The 13,056-nt window shown below is 51.9% G+C and overlaps 1 protein-coding gene across 1 annotated transcript in view; it reads right to left on the bottom strand.

Annotated features, from left to right (window-relative positions):
• The window catches only part of HS3ST4 (heparan sulfate-glucosamine 3-sulfotransferase 4), a 429,048-nt gene extending 416,230 nt beyond the window's left edge, over positions 1-12,818 (bottom strand). Inside the window, exon 1 of the mRNA XM_062180515.1 lies at positions 12,088-12,818. Within this exon, the coding sequence (XP_062036499.1) occupies positions 12,088-12,818 (731 nt within the window). The remainder of the gene's footprint in view (positions 1-12,087) is intronic.
• Between the last annotated feature and the right edge of the window lie 238 nt (positions 12,819-13,056).

Raw genomic sequence — 13,056 nt, 5'->3', positions numbered from 1 at the left:
TTTTTCAACCACTCTCTAACACAGCTGACCTCAATTTAGGCAGCAAAGCATTAAACAAACAAACAGTGAGGAGGCAGAGAGGGGAGGGGGTGGGAGGAAAAGTGAGGGAGGCAGGCAAAGAAAAAAGGAAGGAGAAAGCAGGAAAAGAATGAAGTGCTGTCCTGGAGAAGGGGTCTCTTCACTCACTCCTGCCTTCCTTGGGGTCCCCCGGTCTAGCTTTATAATTTTGTGTTTACGAAGTCCTTGCAATTTTTGGCTAAATTTATTCGGAGTTATTTTCTCTCTTCAGCCAGCTTTACAAACAGAATATTTTCTCCTATTAGGTTTCAAAATGGTTGGCGTACTAGACAAGAAAACTTTAGATTCTGCACAGTCATTTCTCTACCAGCCACCTCCACGAATTCCATTATGGTTTCTAAGAAGCCCAGGGGGTTATTGGTTACCTTGGGTTCTCCAAAGTGTTGACACTGCTTGCTAAGAGTGATCATTCTACCTTCCTCTTTCTTCTTTTGCTCATCTAATTGCATTTTCTAATAATTCCTTTTTATCGAGACTTATTTGTTTAGTATTTGAAAGGCAGAGGAGCAAAGTGAGAGGGGGAGAGATCTTCCATCTCATAGTTCACTCTCCAAATACCCGCAGCAGCTAGGGTTAGGCCAGGGGAAAGACAGGAGCCAGAAACTCCATCTGGGTCTCCCCGTGTGGATGGCAAGAAGCCAAGTATTTGAGGCATCATCTACTATATCCCAAGCACATTAACAGGGAGGTGGCTTGGAGGTGCAGAGCAGCCAGGACCCAAACCCTCACCCAAACCCACACCAGCCACATGATGGCTTTCAAAAATATTTATTTTAGGGGACAGCATTGTAGCCTAGGCAGGTAAAGCTGCTACCTGTGATGTCAGCATCCCATATGAGCACCGGTTTGAGTCCCTGATGCTTCACTTCCGATCCAACTCCCTGCTAATACACTTGGAAAAGCAGCTTAAGATGGCCCAAGTGCTTGGGCCCCTGCACCCATGTGGGAGACCCAGGAGAAGCTCTGAGCTCCAAGCTCCTGGCTTCGGCCTGGCCTAGCCCTAGCCATTGCGGATATTTGGGAGTGAGCCAGCAGATGGGAGACCTCTCTTTCTGTCTCTCCCTCTCTCTCTCTCTGCAACTCTGCCTTTCAAATAAATAAAATAAACCTTTAAATGCTTTATTTATTTATTTGAAAAGCAGAGAAACGGGGGGCAAGGGAAGACAGAGAGAGAGAGACAGATGTCTTCCATCTGCTGTTTCACTCCCTAAATCATTGTAACAGCCAGGTTTGGGCCAAGCCAAAACCAGGAGCCAGGAACTCCAGCCTGGCCTCTCACATGGATGGCAGCACCCCCAAGTACTTGGACCATTTTCTGCTGCCCTCACAGGGGCATTAGCAGGAAGCTGGATCAAAAGTGAAGCAGCTGGGACTCAGAACCAGTGCTCTGATTTTTGGGATGCCTGTGTCCCAAGCAGTGGCTTAACCTACTACACCACAACACCTGCCTCTGCATTTTCTGATAATGGTTGAACAATGGTTAATAATGGAGATAATAATGGCAGTATGATCTTATTCTGGATTCCATGGGAACACTTGCAGGGTCACATTACTAAACATGAAACTGGCTTCCAGGATGATCCCAGGTTATGGTTCTAAAAATCAGGAATATTTATCTTTATCAGACATGTATTTTTTAAAGATGTATTTATTTATTTGAAAGTCAGAGTTACACAGCGAGAGGAGAAGAGGAGAGATAGAGGTCTTCCATCTGATGGTTCACCCCCCAGATGGCCGCAATGGCCAGAGCTGTGCCGATCAGAAGCCAGGAGCTTCTTCCAGGTCTCCTACATGGGCGCAGTGGTCCAAGAACTTGGGCCATCTTCCACTGCTTTCCCAAGTCACAGCGGAGAGTTAGATCGAAAGTGGAGCAGCCAGGCCTCGAACCGGCACCCATATGGGATGCTGGCGCCGCAGGTGGCAGTTTTACCTGCTGTGTTACAGCGCCAGCCCCTATCAGATATATTTTTACAATGTACAAAATAAGTTGCCAGACTTCCCTCAACTGCCAATGTCACCAGAAAATCACATTACTGAATTTTCCAAGATCAAACCATACTTCCACGCTTGGAATAAATTCCACTTGGTCAAGGCTTATACTACCTTACAATATTATCACCTACGTGTTCATTTCCCCTACTCTATGAGCTATTTCAGATTTTCAGCTATGACTGGTTCATGTCTGAGCCCAGCACACACACACAGCACACAGTTGAGTGGATAAATGAGTGACTGAATAATAAGTACACTGAATCTCCCCAAACTAATCCTTTGTACTTTTTTTTATTATTATTTGACAGGCAGAGTTAGACAGTGAGAGAGAGAGACAGAAGAAAGGTCTTCCTTCCATTGGTTCACTCCCCAAGTGTCCGCTATGGCCAATACTGCGCCAATCCGAAGTCAGGAGCCAGGTGCTTCCTCCTGGTCTCCCATGCAGGTGCAGGGCCCAAGCACTTGCGCCATCCTCCACTGTCTTCCCTGGCCATAGCAGAGAGCTGGACTGGAAGAGGAGCAGCCAGGACTAGAACCCGGTGCCCATATGGGATACTGGCGCCACAGGCGGAGGATTAACCAAGTAAGCCACGGTGCCAGCCCCTGTTCGTACTTCTTTCCAGTTCAAATACTGGACTAGAGAGCTCAGGTGCCTGTCTTGAAAAGGATTTTTATACAGTTAATGGACACCTGATTTAACTGCCTCCCCCCATTTTCCAGCAATAGAACCCTTGACCCCTATCTCTCCACGGAGGAACTATCCCCTTAGGTTGCAAAGAGGTTACCCCTGCTTCTCTGCTCCCACCACCAGCCCAAGCCAAATGGTTACCTGCATCACCCAGACCTGATTAGAGCACTGTTCAGTTGTTTTAGGAGTGGGGGAGATGGGGGGGGGGGTCCTCATGACCCAACCTGGGCCAAAGACTTCTCCAGGAATTTCCCACAGAAGTTCTTGAGGAAAAAAAAAATCGTTTCCAAAAAAACTTGGTAAACATCAAAGACATCTGTCTCGAGGTGCTACCTGTCATCTTGCCTACAATGCAGTGAGACAGCCTATCTGAGAATAAAGCAAGGCAGAGACAAACATGGCAAAGAGGGCAAAGAGACAGAGACCCAGTGACCCCTCTGAGAGCCCCCGGAGCTAGATTTTTCTGAAGCTATGGTGGCTCCCACGCTTCTCAACTGTGTAAGCCAACAGCTTAGCTTCTTTTGTCTGTTCAGTCCATCTCTGTCATTTGCAGTCAAAAGCGATTGCTTATTTCATGTGTTGCTTTGTAACCGGCTGCCTTTAATTAAGGGCAAGATAGTCGGAGCGGCTGCCTTAGTGAATTATAATTTCAGATTGAAATTCCCAGGACAGTTATGGAGGAGCTTGTTAAACCGCAGAAGCCAATGAAATCAAGAGAGAACCCTAACAGGCCGGTGGTTCAGTCAGTTCCAGGGATGTCATCCATTATGTAAGACCTAAGCCTCTAAAACTTTCCAACGCACAACTCCAGCAATCTTTCATTCACCCAAAGTCGCGAGGCCCCTTTTCCTGACTTGATTTAAAAGTTTAAGGATGTCCCGCTATGATTTACAAAAAATAAAATATAAAACCAGTCATGCACAGTGGCTGCAGAACTTAGGGGTGGGAAGCAGCCAAACCACAGACAGGGAGTTTTGCAGCATCTTTGTAAAGCCATCCTGTGTTCTCAAATGCTTTCGGATCTGCAGAGAAACCGAAGGCAAGCATGTCCTGTGGACCCACTCGGGACGGGAGGTGTCAGCTCCCACCGCAGGTGCAGGGACGTGCTAGCGTCCAAGCCACAGTCTGTCCACCTCCCCATCTGCTCCCCAGGTGCAGAATTCGGGCTGCAGCTCCCTCCCGATTCAGGCTTCTCCTGCAGCCACAACACAACCACATTCCGGAATCCAACTTTGATTATTCCCCGGAGAGCTATGGAAGAGCTGCTTCAGGGCTTAAAATCCCTCATTCACGCATAATCTTGAAATAAAAGACTATATTCAGATGAAAAATGCATTATAGCTTCCTCTCTGGGGCCTACAGGAGCAATAGGCAGGGGAAAAGGAAAGCGCTGACGGGAAATGAGGGTGCAAAGGCAGGGAGAAAGGGAAAACAGGAAAGAGAGGAAAGACAGAGAGAGAGACATTTACTAAGTCCTACAAACTCCCGTGTAAGCTCCTTGAAATGCCATCCCATTTCATCCTCATGTAATCCTACCCAAGTGAAGAATGCTGAGCCCCTTCTGCAGATGGGAACATGGAGGTTTAGTGATACTAAGTCAGTTGTCCAAAGTCACACAATGAGGATGCAATGGATCCTGGCTCGGAGATATACAGCATGCTCCAAACCATGCTGCTACAGTCCACTGCTTCCTTCTCAGAAGACTGTTCCAGAACCCCAGCAGCTGAGTGGTCTCTACGGAGCTCATACAGCCTCATCACCTAAGAAGCAAAGATGCACCCAAGTCCAACAGAACTAGCGCGTGGCAAAGCCTAGAGCTCACTCTTGCAGCCGCTCAGGTCTCCGTGCACCTGACCAGCTTCTATTTTGAAAGCGCAAGTTATCTAGAAAGATCAAATGCAGGCTCTCCTGATTAATGAGTGACATGCTGAGACTTCCCCCCACCTTCATGAGAATATTAACTGAGAGCAAAAGAGAACTGTATGTGTGGATTTTCCTTTCTTGTCTCTGTGTTGCTGTTTACATTCAGCTCCTTTTGTTGCTGCTGTGATGTATCTGAGAGGTATTTCCCCCATGCTGTTGCAAAATCCATAAGGGGGGAGGGGGGACAAACTAAAATAGCACATATAAGCCAAAGTCCTGGCCGCTGTGAAGGGTACAGGCATGCCAATGACTCTGTGAAATGAGTTTAAACCAGAGGTCGCAAACCGGTGGCCAGCTGGCTGCGTCCAGCCCACAGATGTGTTTTGTTTATCCCGCAGTGTTGGACCACACCACACTTTTAAAGAAACTTACATTGGCTGCCAATGCTACCAACCAGAAGATTCCATGTCAGAAGCTTGATTTCGGTTTCTCCTACACAGTGGAAAGACCCTGGGGCCACATCGGCACATGGACAAGAGTCCCTGGAAGGCAATCATGGCTGCCTCTGTAGGGAGAGCTTGTGAATTCCAGCTCCTCCCCACCCACCAGCTTCACCCATTCATGTGATCCCAGGGCCCCCGAAGGCACCTGAGTTGGTGACCTTGGGTTTGAAAGGTTAACCAGATGCAGAAAGCACAGGCCATCATTCCTGGGTCTTTCCCAAACCATTCCAAATACAAGACCCTTCAGTCAATGTTGTGACAGCTGTGAGAGAAGGAAAAGAATAAAAGAGACTAAAATGACTTGAGAAATGGAAAAATCCAATCATTGGATCCATTTGAATTTCTGCTCTCGGAAACTCATTTTGTTTAGAAAGCACACCCACTTTCACGATGTCATTTATCCCGCCCCACAACCCTACAAGGAAGGAATGACCCTCAGATCTCAGATAAGCTGAAGCTAAGGGATGTCAAAGGAAGTAATCCAGCCAAAATCATCCAAGCAGCAGGTTGCAACAGCACACTGTGGACCCAGCCTTGTACAGCTGTAACGATGGTGCTTTTACCACAGTGAAAGAGCCCTGGGGTAGAGACACAGTTCAAAGCCCATTTCCACCTCAGGGTCTTTGCCCTCCCTGTTGCCTCTACTTGGAAACTTCTCTACCGAGATCTTGAGAAAGGAGAATCTTACTCCTCACTTCATTTACAACACCTTCACAGAGAGGGTTTCTCTAACTATCCTATTTAAATCACACACCATTTACTTATTTTTTTGTTAAGGATTTATTTAGGGATGGCGCCGTGGATCACTTGGTTAATAGTCTGCCTGCGGCGCTGGCATCCCATATGGGTGCCGGGTTCTAGTCCTGGTTGCTCCTCTTCCAGGCCAGCTCTCTGCTGTGGCCCGGGAGTGCAGTGGAGGCTGGCCCAAGTGCTTGGGCCCCTGCACCCGCATGGGAAACCAGGAGGAAGCACCTGGCTCCTGGCTTCAGATCAGCACAGCGCTGGCCGTGGTGGCCATTTGGGGAGTGAACCAACAAGGGAAGACCTTTCTCTCTGTCTCTCTGTCTATAACTCTACCTGTCAAATAAATTTTAAAAAAAAATTTAAGATTTTTTGTTTATTTATTTGAAAGTCAGAGTTACACAGAGAAAGAGAGGCAGAGAGAGAGAGAGGTCTTCCACCAGCTGGTTCACTCCCCAGTTGGCTGCAACGGAAGGAACTGTGCCAATCTGAAGCCAGGAGCCAGGAGCTTCTTCAGGGTCTTCTACGCGGGTGCAGGGGCCCAAGGACTTGGGGCATCTTCTACAGCTTTCTCAGGCCATAGCAGAGAGCTGGATAGGAAGTAGAGCAGCCGGGTCTCGAATCGGCGCCCATATGAGATGCCAGCACTGCAGGCAGCGGCCTAACCCGCTACGCCACAGTGCCAGCCCCACCAGTTACTTTCTAGACCCTCTACTACTCCAAGTCAGGTTCAAGGGTCAGCAGAGCAGCTGAAAATTTTCTGGAATGAAGACTGTCAAGTTTCTCCTCAGACCAGCTGGATGGAAATCTGCATGTTAACAACATCCCCAGGATGGGGGCTGGTGCAGCCTGCAATGCTGGCATCCCATACTGCAATACCAATTCAGGTTCTAGTTGCTCTGCTTCTGATCCAACTCCCTGTGATGCAGCTGGGAAACCAGAAGACAGCCCAAGTACTTTTGCTACCCACGTGGGAGACCCAGATGGAATTCCAGGCTCCTGGTTTCAACCCGACCCAGCCCTGGCTGTTATGGCCATTTGGGGAGTGAATTAGTGGATAAAAGATCCATTTCTATCTCCCTATCTCTGCCTCTAAAATAAATATATCTTTATTTTAAAAAGAAAAGAAAAAAAGCAAGATCCCCAAGTGATTTGTGCACATTTAAAAGTTTCAAAAATACGGCACTATATAAGCATTGCACAACAGAAATATACTGTGAGTCAGAAGTGTAATTCTAGGGGCCAGCGCTGTGGCGCAGGAGGTAAAGCCGCTGCCTGCAGTGCCGGCATCCCAAATGGGTGCTGGTTCAAGTCCAGGCTGCTCCACTTCTGATAGAGCTTTCTACTATGGCCTGGGAGAGCAGTGTAAAATGGTCCAAGTCCTTGGACCCTTGCACCACGTGGAAGATCCAGATGAAGCTTCTGGCTCCTGGCTTCAGAATGGCACAGCTCTGGCCATTGCAGCCAACTGGGGAGTAAACCAGCGGATGGAAGACCTCTCTCTCTCTCTGCCTCTCTGTGTAACTCTGACTTTCAAATAAATAAATCTTTTTTTAAAAAAAGAAGTATAATTCTGAATTTTCTAGTAGCCACATCTAGAAGGGGGTGCAATTAATTTTAACAGTATGTTCTATCTCACTTAACATGAATATTATAATTTCTTTTTTTTTTTTTTGACAGGCAGAGTGGACAGTGAGAGAGAGAGGGGCAGAGAGAAAGGTCTTCCTTTTGCCATTGGTTCACCCTCCAATGGCCGCCGCGGCCGGCGTGCTTCAGCCTGCGCATCGCGCTGATCCGATGGCAGGAGCCAGGTGCTTATCCTGGTCTCCCATGGGGTGCAGGACCCAAGGACTTGGGCCATCCTCCACTGCCTTCCCGGGCCACAGCAGAGAGCTGGCCTGGAAGAGAGGCAACCGGGATAGAATCCGGCGCCCCGACCAGGACTAGAACCCGGTATGCCAGCGCTACAGGCGGAGGATTAGCCTATTGAGCTGCGGCGCCGGCCAAATATTATAATTTCAACACACAGTTAATATAAAATTGTGAATGGACAAGTTAGCCTTCCGCATGGCTTATACTTACAGTACAGTCTCCCATGTTCAACAGTCACACGAAGTCAGCAGCTCTCAGACTAGACCAAGGAGCTCCGATCACCAATTGCCTCATTCTTACAGTCACACGAAGTCAGCAGCTCTCAGACTAGACCAAGGAGCTCCGATCACCAATTGCCTCGTTCTTACAGTCACACGAAGTCAGCAGCTCTCAGACTAGACCAAGGAGCTCCGATCACCAGTTGCCTCGTTCTTACAGTCACACGAAGTCAGCAGCTCTCAGACTAGACCAAGGAGCTCCGATCACCAATTGCCTCATTCTTACAGTCACACGAAGTCAGCAGCTCTCAGACTAGACCAAGGAGCTCCGATCACCAATTGCCTCGTTCTTACAGTCACACGAAGTCAGCAGCTCTCAGACTAGACCAAGGAGCTCCGATCACCAGTTGCCTCGTTCTTACAGTCACACGAAGTCAGCAGCTCTCAGACTAGACTAAGGAGCTCCGATCACCAATTGCCTCGTTCTTGCTATCCCTTGGTGCAACACATTTTACTCTCTTATTGGCGCGTTTGTCTGCTTCTCCCCTCCCCCTCCCCACAACGTCACTCCCAAGGGAGCAGGTGCTTTACCTGTCTTGGTCACCACACTCCCCCCAGTATCTGAAACAAGACTGGGCACACATTAATACTTGTTTAAATATTCATTGAATGAGAGCAGGCACGGAAGATATGACCCTTCTCGTTCTTTCTGTATGGCAACGTGGCAGAGGGGAAGAAATCGGAGTGCAAAGTCACCCTGAGCCAGTCACTGGCCCTCTTGAAACCACCTGAGAAAGCTGCCACGCAGCTCCCAGCACCATCAGGACACCCAACAGGACACACTTCCACACCACGCCAGCCCCCAACAGCAGGCACCCCGTAAACCCAGTGCCTTTCGATGCCTCCTCCCTCTCCCCATTTTCCTGAGTTACTTCTCCCCCAGCCAATGGGACCTGTGTGTGTTAAATGCCGACAGTGAAGACCAAACCACGAAGGATCACAACCCGTCACCCTGGCGCTGAGTGGTTCCCCAGCGACGTAGTCACAGTTCCTATGCAGCGTGTGGACCACAACATAGCAAACAGCTCAGGTCGTCTCTGTCACTTGGATGAGCTCTGCCGTGGCAGCTGGTTGGCCTGCCCCAAGCTCTCATCCCTCAGAGGAGTTTGCAACCTCTGCCTAGACAGCTTGTAGCAGCTCCTAAGAAAGGTGGTCGGTAGGTCAAGGCTTTGCTTTGTCGGGGGAGGAGCAGGAGAGAAGGGGTAGGAGGTCTAATCCACCCCGACTTACTCATCACTGGCCTGTGTCACTCTACCAAGGGAGGTCTGCTTCGCTCTCACACCTCCTAATCCATTAGTCGATTCTGCTCTGAAAATCCGAGGCACACATTCTGATCTCCAATGTGTTTCTACATCACCTTAGATCCACAGCATAGGAGCAAAGAAAACCCGGATGCAGCGATCACTGGAGTTATATCAAGGAAATAAAACTGCCAGGACCCCCAAGCCAGCCAGGTTGACAGTGGTTCTCACTTGCTGAAAACACAAAAACCAGGAATACTTGTGGAATTACTAGGCTGTCCTAGAAGCACTCCTCAAAAAAAATAGTAGGTACACATGGGGGAATCAAAACCTTTAATTAACCTGTACATCTCGAATCAGGCAAATAGATTCCAGGTAGCACAGCCAATACTGGAAGAAATTATGCCATTCAACTACAGATTCTATTATTTGAAACATTCAGAGAGGGACCAGGGAAGCAAGTTAGGAGGGGTTTGCGTTACTGGTCTGAGCCAGTACTGCTGTTTCCTTTTCCACTTGCAAAAGAAGGGGCCTGAAACAGTGGAACCAGTGAAAATCTCACAAATGTCCCCAAAGCACTGCTGTCCCTGATGAGGCTGGGAGCTACCCACGGACAGTCCCACGCGACTCCTGTGAGTCTCTGGGGCTTCCAGGAGTTTTCTCAGCAGTCCGTTTGGGGTGCCTAAGCCTCTCTCTGGACTGGATGCACGTGGACTAGCGGCGCTGCTAATCAGCACCCCAAGCATTGCAAAGCATCCCCAAGGGGCAAGGTGTTGGGGTGCAGGTGGAAGCGCAGAGACACCACGGGGTCCTCTTTAGTGAGGACCAAGGGAATCTTGTCCCAGCCACACCTCTTCAGTTGAACAGTTCTAGAGGTAACTACTAAACATCAACACCCAGCCCCAGTCCCAGTGCTGGCTGGGTGCAAGAGGCTGGGAGTAGCAGAGAGCTGGGAGAATACCTCCAGGAGCCATGCTGTGACAGCGAGGTATTTTATGCAGCTTCTCTCCCCAGCCTCTGTGTAAAAGAACATAGCCAAACCCAGCATCTTCTCTTGCATTCAGAAAACCCTCCAGACCCCTCTGTGGGACTCTGACTTTACACATCCCACCAAGCACTCCTCATCAATTTCACTTGAAGTCATCCGGATAAAACACCCCCTCTCCTATTTCCAGCTGTCACAAAGCAACCCAACCACATGTTGGAAAGATTTGATCTTTCTGCCTCTCTCAAAGGGCATCTGACACTTTTCACGAGACACACAGCTTTAAAATTAGAACTGGAATAAGAAACACCACCGTTACCCACACTGGGGCCAGAGAAGAAACCAGAACATTCTCCAGAACCGACAATGAAGCAACCGGAGGCTTCGGAGACATCAGAGCCCTTCTTTATTTTGCTGTTGTTGCATTAATCATTCTAACACCTTTTTAATTATAATCGCAAACTGGAAGCCATGGCTTGTGATGTTATAAATACTGATTTTCCAGTTAAATTAGGCATTTGCTGTTTTATGTTTTGATAGGAAGGGGCTGTTTGAAGCCTCCTAAAATATTGCAATTAGTTCTCGCTGTTGAAACAGACAAGACATTAACAGACACATTTGCTGTTTGCAGTATAATGTGCTAGAATGTTTATGCCTTAGAGTGCTTCTCTCAAGCTTTTAAAGCATAAGGCGTATTTTTTTTTAAGACTGGGAGAAATCAATCACAATACACACATGTACTATATATTTCAGAAGTTATCTGCAAAACTTTCCCAGGCTGCCACTGAGACCTAGAAAGCAGGTACCTTCAACAGGAAGGCCACCTGTCAAGAAAGCAATTGTACCGACGTGCTCTGCGGAGATGCTAGCTAGCATCGCCGCAGCTGACAACGGCTGTGTTTCTGTTTGACAATCGCAATTAATTACCGAAATGCAATCGAGACGGGGCCAGCCATCCAGACCTGTTTTCAAGAAACACAGAACACCACAGCGAGGGAGAGAAAAAGCCAAAGGAGGTTTGTACTAAGGGCAGCCTCCGTGGCAGGGCTGTTGTAAATGCGACAGCCAGCAAGAAAGCCGGATTGTTCCATGTGTTCTGCCTGCTCGGAACTTTCCCGTCTGCTCCCCTTCTCTCACCACCCGCAGCCCCGGGGTGCGGAAGGGGGCAAGATGAGCATCTCACAGGCAGACGCAAGCTCCCTCCCACCGGCTGCAAAGAAGGGGCGCAGGGCACACAGCACTCCCGGGCGCCGGCGGCCACACGGGGCATGGGAGCGCCAGATGCTGCCCCGGCGCGGCGTTCGTCCCGCCAAGGGGGACAGAAAGTTATGCAGGTGGCGGCGTCATCCTGTCGTTACTAGAAAGCCGACGCCGGCGTCACCTTTTAAAACTGTGCCCGCCTCAGGGTGCTCCGACCTTAAAAATAGAAAATACTCTGCTTCCTGCCACGCTGAGGGCGATTTTGGGCGATTCCGGGGGCAATCCCAAAGCACACCCCATCTCCCGCCGCTGCGTGGAGCCATGCGGTCTCGGTCCTCAACCTCCCCCACGCAAAAACCTGGGTTAGGACACGCACGGCGGGCGCGAGGGCTGGGGGATTCCCAGGCACGGAGCCGGGCGGGTGAAGCAGGCGCCTCAGTGGGCGGGGGTGCCCGAGGCTGGGCAAGGTGGCAGCTCCGCGCCCCCTCGCCCTGGACCGAAGCCGTCGCGGGAGACGACGCAGCCGGAGCCACTCCGCCAGGGTTCGCCGACTGCGCTTGGAGGGCGCGGGAGGCGGCGGCTTCCCCTCCACGCGCGCTGCGCTCGCCCGCGCGTCCACCCGGTCCCGCCGAGCCCGGGGTCCTACCTGTACCACTCGAGCCCCTTGTCGTAGTTCCTGTCGAAGAAGTGCGGCTCCACGCCCACCGCCCGCACGTCCGGGTGCACTCGGATCGCCTCGAGCAGCGCGCGCGTCCCCCCTTTCTTGACCCCGATGATGAGGGCTTGCGGCAGCTTCTTCTCCCCGTAGTCCGGGGTGCCGGCGGCGCCGCCCCTCTCGCTGCTCCCGTTGGCCGCTCGCCGGCCTGCGAGCTCCTCGTCGGTGGTGCTGGACTCCTGCGCGTCCCTCTCCAGCAGCGCGCTCTGCGCCGTGACCATCTCGCTGGGGGCCAGCGGGGTCCGGAGCCAGGCGTCCCGGGCGCCGCCGCCGCTCGCCAGACCCCAGCCGTCCGCCCCGGGGCCGGCGGGCTGCTCGGGGGGCCCGGGCGGCTCCCCGCGGCTCGCGTTGTCCGGCGGCGGCGGCGCGGGCGGCTGCGAGGGGGCGCCGAGGCGCACGGGGGAGGGCGGCAGCGAGGGTGGCGGCGGGCTCGGCGGGGGCTCGGCGGCGCCCGGCGGCTCCTGCAGCGCCAGGGGGAACTGCAGGGAGCCCGAGCCGCCCAGGAGGCTGTAGCACAGGTAGGTGACAGACAGGGACAAGGTGCACATGAAAAGCAGCTTGCGCGCCGGCGGCCCCTTAGCGGAGGCGCCGGGCGGCGGCGGCGGCGCGGCGAGAGGTGGAGGCGGAGGCGGAGGCGGAGGAGGTGCGGGCCACGGGGCCATCGCGGCTCCCGGCTCGCGGCGGCGGCGGCGGCGGCGGCAGCCCCCGGCGCTGCCCGGACATGGTTTCAGCCGCCGCCCCCGCCGCCGCCGCCGCCGCCGCCGCCGCCGCCGCTGCCCAGCCGCCCCGGCTGCATGAAGCGACGCCGCTGCGCCCCCGGCCCTGGCCGATGTCCCGCTGCGCCTGGGGGGAGCCCGGCCGCATGGCCCCCCCCTCCGCCCCGCTCTGCCCGCCGAGTCC

The sequence above is a fragment of the Lepus europaeus genome, chromosome 21 (assembly GCF_033115175.1).
Source record: "Lepus europaeus isolate LE1 chromosome 21, mLepTim1.pri, whole genome shotgun sequence".
In the NCBI taxonomy this organism is placed as follows: domain Eukaryota; kingdom Metazoa; phylum Chordata; class Mammalia; order Lagomorpha; family Leporidae; genus Lepus; species Lepus europaeus.
Note: the sequence above shows the minus strand (reverse complement) of the source record. Positions and strands in the feature narration are given on the sequence as shown.